The sequence below is a fragment of the Bidens hawaiensis genome, unplaced genomic scaffold, assembly GCF_021521415.1.
Source record: "Bidens hawaiensis isolate Kalapana, Puna unplaced genomic scaffold, B.hawaiensis_p1.1 tig00003015_1, whole genome shotgun sequence".
Lineage (NCBI taxonomy): Eukaryota > Viridiplantae > Streptophyta > Magnoliopsida > Asterales > Asteraceae > Bidens > Bidens hawaiensis.
Genome location: NW_027491162.1, coordinates 2,667,399 through 2,683,336, shown reverse-complemented (window position 1 = coordinate 2,683,336; position 15,938 = coordinate 2,667,399). Strand labels below are relative to the sequence as shown.

Below are 15,938 nucleotides of genomic sequence, written 5' to 3'. Positions count from 1 at the left end.
ATTAGCATTTAGGGTTTCTAGAAGGAATGACAGCTGTAAAGGAGGTGTCAGGCCTATAAAATGAATAATTTAGGGCACGCCTCCAAAGGACAGATTTCGGCGTTTACACTTTTAAGATAAGAAAGAATATTTCTGAGTGTGACAGCTGTCCTAGGAATCGTAAGGATATAACTTTCCCTTCAAGAAACCCTCAATCGATTATCGTTTGTATGATGAACATTATATGAACGAAAATCTTTTGAGTGAATATTGAGTGTGTTAGTTACCTTTGATTTATTGTTTTGCAACTACCCTATTTGTTATTGATTCCGCCTTTAACAAACGGTTATCTTTCTAAATATAGCAACCCGTCTCTTGATAGTGTAAGGGCGGTAGAAAAATTATTTTTTGGTTATAGGGGCTGGTTAGATTGGTAACCCCTTAATCGAATCGTAATGGCACATAAAAATCGGTTATTTGTGAATTAAAGGGAAAGAGGATGAGTTTTCAACTCTGATGCACGGAAACAGTAGTTAGCCGCCGTACCCCGTCCCGGAAACACCACGGGGATGGAAACTCCTACGGGGACGGCCGGGGACGTTTCTTGACCGTTTCCTAATAATTGGGGACTTCGTTGACCGTTTCAAAAAGTCAAAGGGTATAACTTTCCCTTCAAGAAACCCTCAATCGATTATCGTTTGTATGATGAACATTATATGAACGAAAATCTTTTGAGTGAATATTGAGTGTGTTAGTTACCTTTGATTTATTGTTTTGCAACTACCCTATTTGTTATTGATTCCGCCTTTAACAAACGGTTATCTTTCTAAATATAGCAACCCGTCTCTTGATAGTGTAAGGGCGGTAGAAAAATTATTTTTTGGTTATAGGGGCTGGTTAGATTGGTAACCCCTTAATCGAATCGTAATGGCACGTAAAAATCGGTTATTTGTGAATTAAAGGGAAAGAGGATGAGTTTTCAACTCTGATGCACGGAAACAGTAGTTAGCCGCCGTACCCCGTCCCGGAAACACCACGGGGATGGAAACTCCTACGGGGACGGCCGGGGACGTTTCTTGACCATTTCCTAATAATTGGGGACGTTCGTTGACCGTTTCAAAAAGTCAAAGGGTGTTTCTTGAACGAACCCGTTAAATGGGGACGATCAACAAACGATTCCGGGACATATCCGATGAATTCCGGGGCCACATACCGTATTCCGGCGAAAAATTCTGGCGCCGGAAAATGGATATTTTTTAAAGTGTTTAGGTTAAGTTATAAGTTTAAGTATAAACATTAAACCCCTTGATCTTTCAATTGTTTGCATCTAGTCCCTAAACTTTGTTAACATTTACATAAATAGTATTAAATTAGGTTATACATTTTAACATTTAACCCTCACTATCTAGACTAGTTTACATTTGGTCCTCAACTTATAATTTTATACATAAAATGTTTAAATGACATTATATATAAATAAAAATTATATATTTATTTATTCGTTGTTAATAATTAATTACCTATGATATACATATATTTTATTTTTATATAATTCTTTTTCCGTACCCGTTTCTTGATTTTTTGAGTTTTCCCGTTTCCCGTTCCCGTATCCGTGCCCGTTTCTCGTTCTCGTACCAGTTCCCGTGCAACATAGGTTTCAAAGCAAATCAACTTGGATGGTTAAATATTGATGGGAAGGCTGTGAGTATGTATAATGTTATCAAAATGGGGATGGTTTGGTTGGTGGTGGGTTAATCGGTTCGTTAAACGCACGAATCTGACACAATATACATAAATGGGCATAGTTTGGGAAAACATTGGTGTTGCCCGTATTGGTGGGGAATCTCGGGTAATGTAAGGTCCCAGGGGCTGATGTGGGGGGGGATATAAATGTTGGGTGAGGACATGGACCAATTCAAGCCCATTAGGATGTCTCGTAGAATAAACGAGTCGCCGCGATCTAGTTAGTGAATGTTGTATAATTCGTTTCAGGAGTTTGATCTGTGAGTGGTTAGCTAGAGGATCTGGTTGTGAAATTTGCGTGGATCGTTTCAGGTGAGTTTCATGATGCCCCTTTTTAACTGTTTTATGTTTTGGGCTAGCATACACGTTTTATGACGTTTTTACCCTTTTGAAGCATTTTAATGATATTGCATAGCTTATGTTATTTTTACTATCTATGCTTGGAATTTTGTATGTTTGATGTTTATGTTAGGTGTATGTGTGTGTGTGGCCACCACGTTTACGTTTTTGTTATGCCGTGACCGGGTTGAATGTGAATGTAAAAAGTTCCTTGGTTTCCCTGTTGGGGGTTAAGGTGAAGTAATTCGGGACAGGAAGTACTGTCCTTAGGGCGAATGAATGTAAAATTCCCTAATAGTTTATCTATCCTTGGGGTGAAAGTTATTCGGGTCCTTAACCTTGTGTTTTGGACTTGATGGAATGTGACCCATGTTACGTGCTTGACTGAGGAAAAGTTAATTACTGATTTATTGAAGTTATTTATGTATTATTATGATGTTATTTATATATCATTATGGAAGTCATATGTTAAACACCTTGGTTGGTCTTTAAAATATTTTGATGATTAAAACATGAACTCACTCAGCTCAAGCTGACTTTGCGTGTATATTAGAATGATTTTCAGGTTGCACGTGTATAGGATTACTGCTTGGAGGTGCTCAAGACTACCCGTGATCTCGAGGTAGTTCTAGTCGAAGCCCATTTCTATTTTTAATAATTGAGACAACCATGGATGACTTTTCTTGTCTTAAAAAGAAATAATGTTATGTTTCGTTGACTTTTCCGTTGCAAGGGTACTCTGGATTGGATTTTTAAATTATGTAAAATTGACTTATCTTTTAATAATTTAATTTACATTTTCATGTCTTAAGGATAATAATTTGATGTTTTGTAAGTTTCCGCTGCAGGAATACTCTGTAATGAAATTTTGTATTTTTAAAAAGCCAGATTGACCTTTATTTTTAAATTTGTTTGGAATGATTACCAACTATAGGACTCCCGGATTTCGGGGTTTACAAATTTCCACCAAAATCTAGCACACATTAGCAAAGCATGTCTTCAAGAGTTTGAATTGTACTCTTGGATTGACCATCAGTTTGCGGATAATAAGCGATGCTTAAGTCCCCAAGGGGTTTGCATTGAATTCCAAAAATGGGAGGTAAATCGACCATCACGATCGGAGAAGATGGTCAAATGTGTTTCATGAAAGCAAATGATATTCTTGACATAGAGCTAAGCCAGCTGGCTTATGAAGAACTTTTCTTTCCTATTTATAGACCATTGAGATTTGTTCTACAAGCAAAATGTCACTTATTTAATAGAGATTCTTAACTTTCACGTACAATCATTAAGTTTCACATGATCAATCTCTAGTTTCACATAGCAAGCTAAATTCCCAATTAGACTTTCGCATGAAGTTTTGCAGACATTTCAATAAAAAAATTCACAAATTACATCGTTTGAAGTTTCACAGAGAAGCTCTATGAAACTAGCTTAACTCATGCAAAACTTCATGAATTATTCAAATATTTCACCGCATAATCTTTCATCCACCACAAATCTTAGGTATCCTTCAAATGATAATATCATCCTCAAATGTTAGACCATACAAAGATACAAAATTATACATGTGTGTGTGAGAGAGAGAATCGCAAAACCAAACTTACACAATAATATAATTATACTTTTAAATATTTAGTAAATCACCTACACATTCTCCTCTTCCTTTGTCATCTTATTCTTTAGACACGACGTGTAATTGTATGGTGATGCTTCTTTGAAATATACAAAAGAAATCTATTGATATGGGAAAGGAACCGACACCTTTATGATAACATAGGAAAACATGTTTTAAACTTTTTTATATACACAAATTACAAAGCAAACCAAACTAATGAAAGTTGCATACTCTCAAACAACACTTGTATGATGTAGCTAATGTCGAAAGATGCACAAATGTAAAATGACCCCGTTGATCAAAATGTGTAAATGATAAGTGATGAATGAAGAACATCATCTACGAGTTGGGAACATGAGTGCCAACATAACCGAACCCCATTATAAAGAATGCTATAGCTTGTAGATATAGGTATATGAAGTAGCGGTTCTTTCCAAACGCAAAATCATAGCAGCCACACGTGAAGAAAAAGAAGCCCATACCAAGCTCAAGCATATGAACCCTGTTAAAAACCAAACTATCTTTTTTTAGTTTACATTATTAACAAAAGAAAAATTAAATTTAAATTTACTGCCAGTTTTTTTTTCAAATGCTATTGAATTTTTATTTCTTTATTATAATTGTAATTCGTCTTAAGGGCTTTGTGTTGGAAGTTTTGGGTATAAGTTTGAATTATTTTTATTTCTTTACTGTTTCTGATTTTCATACAGGAATTGTAACACCTTATACCTCACTATATTAATTTACTTAAGCTTGCATTAGAGGCATATAATTGCTAGCAAATTTATCATGCCTTTCACCAATTCTGAAGTGCAAATTTTTAAGTTGCTTTGTTGCACCTTTAACCTTGGAAGAATCTCCATGCTTTTCGGTGACAACCCATTCATTAACTCTTTGAGCCTCAAATAGTCCGATGAATGTTGCCTTAGTCCGGTGGAGTGACATGACATTTTCAAATAGAATCCAAAATACCAGTAAATGAAAAGACCTTGGGGTTCCAACTGCATTGAGAATAGTGATGACGATTGGGATATAAACGGCACCCCACCTTGGAATCACGACTTCAGGTACCATTACAGTAGCCGGAAGTACAACACAATAGAACACGAATGTAACAATATGAGCTACAATCTTTCTTACAAAGAAGAAATTATACATCACATATAGTTTCTTCCAAAATGTCACTCTCTGAAAAAACAAGTAAAACACTTCAGAATATATTGATTAGTGTTAAAATTGTTAAAATAAGATTGGTCCTATAAATCATACCTTATTTCTTATGATCTCAAAAACCATTTTTCTAAAAAGGTTAGCCGGACCACAAGACCAACGATGTTGTTGGTAACGATAAGCCTTCAGCGTACTTGGCAGTTCATTTTTAACCTATACATATCAACAAAGAAAGAAGTGTTATCATGGCAAAGAGTTCATGTTAACATTGAAATGTTTATGAACGGTTCTAAATAGGGTTTGAGGAGCTCGGTGGCTATGCAATAGGCTTAACTTTCTGTTAGAAGGAGTATCTTACAAATAAGAGCTTTTGTAGTTTGCCCCACCCCCTAAAATATAACAAATAGAGACTAATTGTTGATCCTAGTGAATCCTAGCTAAAAGAATTAATTCAGTCACTTCAAAAACCTCACTCTAGAAAAAGATAGCATATTACCTTTAATGAACCAAGGTACAAGAACTTCCATCCTTTAAGACTAGCTCGAACCGCCAAATCCATATCTTCGAATGTAGTACGGTCTTTCCACCCTCCTGCCTCGTTTATTGCAGCCATTCGCCAAACTCCGGCAGTCCCTACATAAACAAATAAGACTGGTCGTAAAATTTTATTCTAAACTAGTAGTAGTCAAATTAAAACATACCATTGAATCCAAAGAATGCGTAAGTAGAAGAACCAACTTCTTGTTCCACTTTAAAATGATAGTCAAGCGACATCTCTTGCATTCTTGTCATTAGACATTCATCTGAATTCACTGCATGCCAACATAAACCATAAACAATTTTATTTATTTGTATTATTCACTTTTATTACCATATCAATCTATATTATTAATAGAATAATCGTATTTTTTTCAGAATAAAGAAACGATAAGCGAGAGCGAAATTCCTATTAACCGCACAACTATCAAACATGCACCTCATATCTTTCTATTTGTTTTTTTTTTTGGAATAAAAATGTACACAATCTCTATTTTACTGTGAAATTCAATCATTGATTTTTATTTCTTCTCTGTTTTTACAATTATTGAATTTAAACACGTATCATTTTAGCAGACTATTCATATAACATTTTATTAAAAATTAAACATAATCAAACATAAATTAATCAAAATAGGCTCAAGTATATTACAATCTTTCTTACAGTAAATTAAATTAAATTAAAGTACTATATATATATATATATATATATATATATATATATATATATATATATATATATATATATATACTGACAACACTAGAAACGAAAAATTAAAAAAAAAATTTCTCCGTAATACAGGGGCTAAAAGCAAGTAAGTAATAACCCCAAAGTAGTTTGAAGTTTTATATATCTTTTATGTATTAACTAGATTATTGACACGTGCACGACAAGAACGAATATATAGACATCATCAAGTAAACACATATATAATTTCAAACGGCGTTTTTTTTAATATATTTTTTGAGACAACAACAAGATTTTTAATTGCAATTCATGTTCATACGCAAACAAAATACTGATCGAAATACAAACTTACAAAGAATGACTTTACATAGTAGAATGTTTACGCATAAAATTTAAAAATTAAAACATAAACTTCGTAAACTTTAGAAAATAATATTAATAGAAAACAAACAAACGTCACTAACATTAGTCTGAAAAGCAAGCTCATCAGAAAATAGCATCCGTGAAAGATTACCGATAAGCATTAAAAAATTATTCACGCTTCTTTTCTTCCTGGACTGGGTACACTGTCAATGACATAAACATTCATGCACCAATCTAACAAACATAGTGACTAACTGACTACGAAAACTGTGTTTTACATTTCATGTAAAAATTCTTGAACCCTAATAAACTGAAGAACCATAACCAAATCAAAACCTTGTTAAATGACATGTTTTAACTGGAATCAAATCGATGCGTTTTGAGAATAACCCATTTTAACCCGAACCAAATCGATATCTTCTAAAATTGACCCGACGTGACTCGAACCAAATCGATTCGATTTTAAAAAGACACGCTAAAAATCGAACAAAATCGATACCTTTATATATTAACTCGTTGACCATAACTAAACTGAAGCCCTTTTAAAATGACCCGTTTTGACCCGAGCCAAAGAAAACCGAAACATTTCTAAAATGACACATTTTCATACATGAAAATTGAAATAACACACTTTAAGACTAAGAAGAAAAATGAAGGCTAACACTCCGTAGCTTTGTAATCTTTTCTAGTAAATGAGAATTCATTATTACCGGTTATGAAGATCCAAAAAAAAATTAATGACTAACACACTTGAAAGTTGAAACTCATGTGAACCTGCCATTTAATTTGTGAGCCCCCCATAATATTTCATTTTTCAATTGACACTAAAACAAACACTAAAAAACTAAAAACAAATTGAAACGAAACTAAATTAAAAAAAAAAAACTAAAATAAAGCCAAAATCGAAAACCTAAATAAAACCAAATACCAATAAAACTAAAACAAAGACCAAAATGAAACTGAAAAATTAAAATCGGTAAATCTGAAACCGAACCAAAAACAAAAATTGTAAAATCCCAAACGAAAAACTGAATAAAGTTAAAAGCATCTAAAACGAAACTAAAAAAACAAAATTGAACCAAAACGAAACAAATTTATAAAACTAAAACGAACAAAAACCAAAATCCAAAATATAACCAAAAATAACAAAATAACTATCATGAAACTTTGAAAAGATATACCCGAACTCATTAAGGTCCATATATATTAATAATAATATAGTAGATTAGAATATGTTGAATGCAATTAAGTTGAATGTAAATTACTATAATTTAATTTTGAATTATTTTATTAGCAAGAAATTATAAGAATATATGTTATTTATAGAAAGAGTTATTGCTTTAAGTATAGTAGATGGTGGATATATTATGTATTAAAGTTTGGATATATAATGTCGAATTAATGAACGATTTAAACTAATTTACTTAAAAATGTCAAATTAATAATCAACAATAAAAGTGGGTAAAACAAGTTGAATAATATCTTCTTTACTATCTATTAAATAATAAGGGAAATGTTCATGTATATTTTAATCATAATATGAGAACGTAGGAAATAATACTAATTTATAAGAAAATGAGAACGTAAGAAACAATACCAACTATAATACCAATATACATAAACAATGATTTATAATAACAAAGAAAAAAACCTACAACTTATAACAAAAGAACTAAAATCAAGAAAAAAATAATAACAACAAATACCAATTGATACTTATAACAGCAAAAGAAAAAAAATCTAATAATAATAACAAAATATAAATCAGCAAATACATATAACGTCCTCATAATCGAAAATTAGCAAATACGAACAAAAATAACAGCAAACACTTACAAAAATAAACCTAATGATAACAGCAAATTGGTTCTCACCGTTTTCATGTTAAAAGTAAAATGTATTTGATTTTATCCCCCGTATTATGGGGTTATTTTACATTATTCGTTTTCAGTATTTATATTATTTTGTGATTTTAATTTTATTTATTGTATAAAGTTAATAATATACTTAAGATTTGATCATAAAGGTGTTTCACAAATAAATGAGACATTATAACCCGGTTTAAAAACTATTTGGGTTTGGTGAGATCAAGACCCATTTATTTTTTTACTATAAAATTGTTTAATTATAAATAATATCTTTTAAAAAAATCAGATATTAATTTTTAGTATATCCCTTTACTATAGAATTTTCATATCAGTTATATGGTGAGATTATTTTTAATTTAATGAGATGTTATAGCCCGTTTAAGTGCTATATGGGTTTAGTAAGACTCATTCGTGAATTCGGGTCAAAGCCTCTATTTAGAAATAAAATAATCTGGAGGTTTAAAAGAATGTAAGGAGTAACCAGATAACTATCAAAGTTTCGTTTATATATATTTAAGATTTGATTAATTTCTACATTTTTATACATTTTCTGGAATTTTATAATTAAAATAATTATATATAATTATATTTATTTATTCAGCTACATGTTAATAAATTCGACGTTGAATGGTTATTAAACTTGTGTCGGTGTAGTATAGTGGAAGTGTTAGTGTAGATGGTCCAAAAGAATCATATTGCACCCACCAGCACATGATAACAATCAATGTTTGAGTTGAAAAGACAACTATACCCTACCAGAGGAAATAAATTACAAACATGCGGTAGTTTAGAATCACCAACATCTCAAGATTGGTGTGGGCAATTTCGTCCATGATGTGCACCAACACCAAACATAAAGGTTTTATTCACAGCCACATTTCTTTCATTTCATTTTAATTCTTAATTTTAATTTAATATTTCACTTTTCACATTTTGATACTATCAAGATTTAAATAAATTGGATACTCAATGGTAGAGCACTCACTTTACTAGTAAGAAGTAAATGGTTCAAATCTGACTATCACCAATTTATATGGGAGATATAAGGGATGATCTTGCCTTGCCAGGATTCGAGTTCTGATCTCACCCGGTTTTACCGGCTCCACGCTGTTGTGCCAGTAGGCGGGCGTGGGAGTCGGGTTTTATCCGGTGAATCCCTAGGGGCTCCGTCCGTCCGGAGTACCCGGCGTTACTTAGTTGGTCGTTCAAAAAAAAATCAAGATTTAAATAAAACAACTTCTTTTTAAAAGAATTTTTATTTATTGTCATATTTTGTTGCAATTTCGTGTATATACAAACTATAAAATTTTCTATGGATTTTATTGTATATTTGTATGTATGTATTTACCGTTTCACTTCTTTTTAAAAGAATTTTGATTTATTGTCATATTTAGTTCTAATTTTTTATATTTATTTGGAGTTAATCTGTTCATCGAATATATCTTTACATACTTTTTTCAAAACAACTTCACATAAATCTTCAAGTTTTCAAACAAAAATCTCAATTTTTAAAGTCATTATGACGACTCATATACAAACTATAAAATTTTCTATGGATTTTATTGTATATTTGTATGTATGTATTTACCGTTTCACTTCTTTTTAAAAGAATTTTGATTTATTGTCATATTTAGTTCTAATTTTTTATATTTATTTGGAGTTAATCTTTTCATCGAATATATATTTACATACTTTTTTCAAAATAACTTCACATAAATCTTCAAGTTTTCAAACAAAAATCTCAATTTTTAAAGTCATTATGATGACTCATGTAACATCCTAAAATTTTTATATTGATAAATAAAAGAAAGTTATGTTTAGTAATTTCACGTTTTAGTTATTTAATGTCGAGTAAGGAACGGGTCTTGGGCTTAGTTATTTTATGAACTCGGCCTGTCTCAACCCGTAGGAAGCCAACCCGAGCCTAACCAAACCCGTAGTATATAAACGAAAGTTCTTGACACTTCCACCATTTTCACCATCTTCCTTCACTTACACCCACCCAAACACTCTCATTTCTAGAGAGAGAAGCTAGAGAGAGAAAGTTCTCAAATCACAAATCCGAGTCCACAATCTTGTTCCTAATCGTTTTTGGTAAGTCCCTCTCGAAAATCATCCGTTTTCATAACCATTTCCGACCTCAAATCGAGCAAAAACTCCCATTTTCGTAACTTGAGTTTTCGGGTCAAAAACCGCCTTGTTTTGGTGTCAAAATGCAAGCTTTTGTGTTTAAAAGTACTAGGAATCGATAGCCCTTTCAATCCCGAGCATTTCCATGTCAAAAACTTCGATTTTGGGTCAAAAATCTGGAAAATCTGGAAAACCCGTGGGTTTCTCCGTCGCCCAGCTTGAAGGAGTCGAATCAGACTCATTCGATCGAACCAGTCGATCGAATCAGTCCATTCGATCGAATGCGTAGATCGAACAAGTCCAGTCGACCGAATAGGGAAGCAACCGAATGGTCTCCAACTCATTCGATCGAATGAGTTTTGTATTCGATCGAATGAGTGTTGTATTCGATCGAATGTGTTCCTGTTTGATCGAACGTGTTGTATTCGATCGAACGTGTTCCTGTTTGATCGAACGTGTTGTATTCGATCGAACGTGTTCCTGTTTGATCGAACGTGTTCCTATTCGATCGAACGTGTTCCTATTCGATCGAACGTGTCCCTATTCGACCGAATCAAGCCAGAACCAAGCTGTTTCCAAGTTCGCCTAAGGTTTAACTTCGCCTGAAGTGAAGTTCGTTTATAAAATAAATTAAAACCTAATGGAAAATGTGTTAAGGCAGTTATCGAAAATAAAATTTTTCCAAGCTGACCTGGCAGCTTAACCCCAGCCAGGGGCTCTGCCCCTTGGACCCCGCTAGGGGCTGCCGCCCCTAGAACCCCGCTACCAGGGGCGCTGCCCCCGGACCCCCGTTCGTTGTGGGTCATATAAAGATAGAAACGCAACATAAGTAGTAGTAGCTAATTGATACGTGTAAATATTATACAGTTAGCCGTGCGCAGCTCAAGAGGGGAATAACTATTAACGGAGAGCGTAACAGTATTCAGGTGAGTTTCTAGCCCCATTTATGTGTTATGTTTTCGGGGCTGTGTGCATACTCGATGTGTTGTTAATACATTTATCCTAAGTGATAAGTGTATGCCATATGTGATATATGTGATGGATATGAATGGTTGCTTGTCGGTACGCGAACGATCTTCGGATATTGCGCGTACTGTCAGGTCAAAAATAAAGGTACGAATATTATACATCGAAGATGCATGAACATTACAAATGAATACTTGTCGGGGCGTGAACGATCTTCGGATATTGCACGTATCGACAAGAGGTATGGTTGTTAAATGAATGATGTAAAGAACGCCTAGGGTGTTCTTATGCTATGATGTAATTATTGTATATGTGAAGTAGGTGTATGCAGGTACACGAATGGTATGTGAGTTCTACGTTCGACATAGTAAGTTAGGATGGCAAATCCCTCTAGCTTTTGTCGGACATAGACTCGGCTGGTGATGGCGTAGTTAAGGACTGCGGGCCTTATACGTAAAGTAGATGATAGACGTAAACGTAGATAGGGACGGTGGGCCTTATACGTGTTACAGATAATAGACGACAACGTAGTTAAGGACTGCGGACCTTATACGTATTATAGATAGGCATCAGCATAGGAAAGGACTGTGGACCTTATACGTGCTGTAGTTGTATTGTGGTAGCATAGGGGAGGACTGCGGACCTCGTACGTGCTATGGTTTAGGTTGCAACATAGGGGAGGACTGTGGACCTTGTACGTGTTGTGGATGTAGGATGGTATAGGGAAGGACTGCGGACCTTGCACGTACCATAAAGGGTGAACATAGGTAAGGACCGCGGACCTTTTACGTGTTCACGACCTTGAGTACAGGTATAGACGGCGGACTATGAACGTACTCTCGGTAGACTGAGGTTAGTGGTTATAAATATGTGTGTATGTATGGTAGTAAGTGTGTATGTAGAACAGAAGGGTAACTAGTGAAGTATGGATATGTATCTACGGATATGTATGTATGTGTATGTATTGTATGGCGTTCGATTAACTAGAACTCACTCAGCGTAGCTGACTTTTAGTATGCACGCAGGTGAGCTGATTACAGAGTTAGCATGAGGATGACACACGGCATGGATTGAACGGCTGGCATCTGAAGAAAGAAGTAAAGATGTTTTAAATATAAAGTTTTGTGTTATGGTATCAAAGAAAAGGTTTAATGTTTTGTAACAAATGATTGATGTTTTATATTCCGCGAAAAGTTTTAATAAACTCTGATTGAAGAACTGTGTTTATGAGTAAATCCGACGCTAAAGTAGGGCTACCGGGTTCGGGGCCTTACAAGTTGGTATCAGAGCATAAGTTCGAGAGATTTAAGCATCCTACATGCTTAGACTCGAACAGAGAATGAGATTTAAAATGAGAAAGAAAGAAGATGCCAGTTCAAGAATGCCATGTGTCGCTCAAGCAAGATCAGTAAAGGTAAAGTGTATGATTAAATGATATATGTTAATGAGAAAGAAAAGATACGTGAACGGCAGGGATAGGAATAATTGATTGTTTGACTTGACTAACTGCTTAAGTAGAACCAGCACAAATAGACTCATAAAGGGAAGTGTATAGGACACGGAAGGTAACGTGATCAGCTAATCACAACTGGCCACTGTTATTACCTGTTAGCCTTACTATCCTTGTACTAAATAGTCCCTTGAGTGATGATGTTTGTGTTTTTCCCTTTTAGAATACGGATGGCTGGAGCTGGAGAATTTGTGGGAACTGGGGGTCGCACAGGACGTCGTGGCAGGCCTCGTCTTGTCCGGCAACCCTCGGTAGAAGAAGCTTCCCACACCGAAGATGAAGGAAGCGCAGCTGGAGGAGACCAGAACAACAATGAAGAAGTTCAACTTAGCCCTGCAGTTCAAGCAGCCATTGTTCAAGCTGTAGTTGCTGCTGTGAAGAACCTGAATCCCGAAGGATCTGCTGGAAGCCGTGAGCGAACTGCTGAAGGGGCAGGGGGTGATGGTAAGGAGGTTGGGGAAGGAGAAAGAGGGGCCTCGAGCGAGGATAAGTCTGTGAAAGTCGATGATAGGAGAAGAGGACAAGGTGGGTGCAGCTATAAGTCCTTCAAAGGATGCGACCCGCCGAAGCTGACTGGGTCGGGAGACGCAATCGCTACTCTCCAATGGATAACCACTATGGACAAGGTTATCCGCATTAGCGAATGCCGTCCCGACTAAGCTGTGGGTTATGCTACTCAGTCATTTGTGGAAGAAGCTATGTATTGGTGGGAAAGTGTGGAGCAGAGAAAGACTAGGGATGAGATCAAGGCGTTGAGATGGGACGATCTGAAAGAGTTGGTGATGAAGAAGTTCTGTGCAGATGCAGAGGTTGAAAGGACGGAGATGAAGTTCCTGAATTTGAAGGCCGGTATGATGACGCATCGTGAGTATACTACTGAATTCAGCCGACTATCTAGATTGGTGCCTGATATGGTTGACACTGAGGTCAAAAGAATCAAATGTTATGTGAGGGGATTGCCACAAAAAGTCCGCATGTTGGTCAGGGCAAATAAACCTGCTACTTTTGACTCTGCTGTTGAACTTGCAGAAGTGGTTTATGCTGACCTGGCTGAGGACGATGTGGTGGTGGGGGAAAAGAAGGAGAAGAAATGGGCTACCTCTGCTAAGCGGTCTGGCGAGATGGTGACAACAACTGATGAGAGGAAGGCCAAGGTTGGGAACAAGGATGCATGTAAGACGTGTGGGCAAGTACACCTGGGAGAATGCAAGACTGGGACAGACAGGTGCTATCGGTGTGGAAAGAGTGGGCATTATTCTCGAGAATGCCCTGATCGTCCAAAGTGCTTCAAATGCGGAAAAGCTGACCACATGGCTAGGGATTGCAAGGAATCAGGGGCGGTAGGTGCGAAAGGATGAAGACTTTGGGAAACTGCAGAGAGGAACACCTGATGAAGGAATAATTGCTCATGCAATGGTTTTATTAAATTACATTTGCTTAAGAACTTGTTTTGTGTTAAGGTCTAAAACTTATGTTTATCTGTGGCGTGTAATTATTTTGAGTTTGGTTAAGAATGATTATTATGTTATGGTGAAATGTTGTTTTAGACAATAATGTTAAAAGTACTAATCGAAACCCTTAGAAGGATGAGATGAGTCTTGGTGCATCGAGGGTCTCATGGACAAGCTACCTTAAATAGCTAAAACACATGACCACCATTCGATGGCTGTAAAGTCGGAAGTAGGAAGGGTAACTCAGAAAGCGAAGGCATTTCTATAAAACGTGTAAATGTAAGAAGTTTTCCTTTTATAGGGAATAAGTTAGGTTTCGGGGACGAAACCTCTTTAAGGAGGGAAGACTTGTAACATCCTAAAATTTTTATATTGATAAATAAAAGAAAGTTATGTTTAGTAATTTCACGTTTTAGTTATTTAATGTCGAGTAAGGAACGGGTCTTGGGCTTAGTTATTTTATGAACTCGGCCTGTCTCAACCCGTAGGAAGCCAACCCGAGCCTAACCAAACCCGTAGTATATAAACGAAAGTTCTTGACACTTCCACCATTTTCACCATCTTCCTTCACTTACACCCACCCAAACACTCTCATTTCTAGAGAGAGAAGCTAGAGAGAGAAAGTTCTCAAATCACAAATCCGAGTCCACAATCTTGTTCCTAATCGTTTTTGGTAAGTCCCTCTCGAAAATCATCCGTTTTCATAACCATTTCCGACCTCAAATCGAGCAAAAACTCCCATTTTCGTAACTTGAGTTTTCGGGTCAAAAACCGCCTTGTTTTGGTGTCAAAATGCAAGCTTTTGTGTTTAAAAGTACTAGGAATCGATAGCCCTTTCAATCCCGAGCATTTCCATGTCAAAAACTTCGATTTTGGGTCAAAAATCTGGAAAATCTGGAAAACCCGTGGGTTTCTCCGTCGCCCAGCTTGAAGGAGTCGAATCAGACTCATTCGATCGAACCAGTCGATCGAATCAGTCCATTCGATCGAATGCGTAGATCGAACAAGTCCAGTCGACCGAATAGGGAAGCAACCGAATGGTCTCCAACTCATTCGATCGAATGAGTTTTGTATTCGATCGAATGAGTGTTGTATTCGATCGAATGTGTTCCTGTTTGATCGAACGTGTTGTATTCGATCGAACGTGTTCCTGTTTGATCGAACGTGTTGTATTCGATCGAACGTGTTCCTGTTTGATCGAACGTGTTCCTATTCGATCGAACGTGTTCCTATTCGATCGAACGTGTCCCTATTCGACCGAATCAAGCCAGAACCAAGCTGTTTCCAAGTTCGCCTAAGGTTTAACTTCGCCTGAAGTGAAGTTCGTTTATAAAATAAATTAAAACCTAATGGAAAATGTGTTAAGGCAGTTATCGAAAATAAAATTTTTCCAAGCTGACCTGGCAGCTTAACCCCAGCCAGGGGCTCTGCCCCTTGGACCCCGCTAGGGGCTGCCGCCCCTAGAACCCCGCTACCAGGGGCGCTGCCCCCGGACCCCCGTTCGTTGTGGGTCATATAAAGATAGAAACGCAACATAAGTAGTAGTAGCTAATTGATACGTGTAAATATTATACAG

At 35.9% G+C, this 15,938-nt stretch overlaps 1 protein-coding gene across 1 annotated transcript in view; it reads right to left on the bottom strand.

Moving 5' to 3' along the window:
- Positions 1–3,826: 3,826 nt before the first annotated feature.
- Positions 3,827–15,938, bottom strand: part of LOC143622053 (glucomannan 4-beta-mannosyltransferase 9-like) — a 34,272-nt gene continuing 22,160 nt past the window's right edge. Inside the window, exons 4-8 of the mRNA XM_077093303.1 lie at positions 5,551–5,661; positions 5,346–5,482; positions 4,949–5,062; positions 4,473–4,867; positions 3,827–4,181 (exon numbers count right to left, since the gene is read on the bottom strand). Coding sequence (XP_076949418.1) covers positions 4,019–4,181; positions 4,473–4,867; positions 4,949–5,062; positions 5,346–5,482; positions 5,551–5,661 — 920 coding nt within the window. The 3' untranslated portion in view covers positions 3,827–4,018. The remainder of the gene's footprint in view (positions 4,182–4,472; positions 4,868–4,948; positions 5,063–5,345; positions 5,483–5,550; positions 5,662–15,938) is intronic.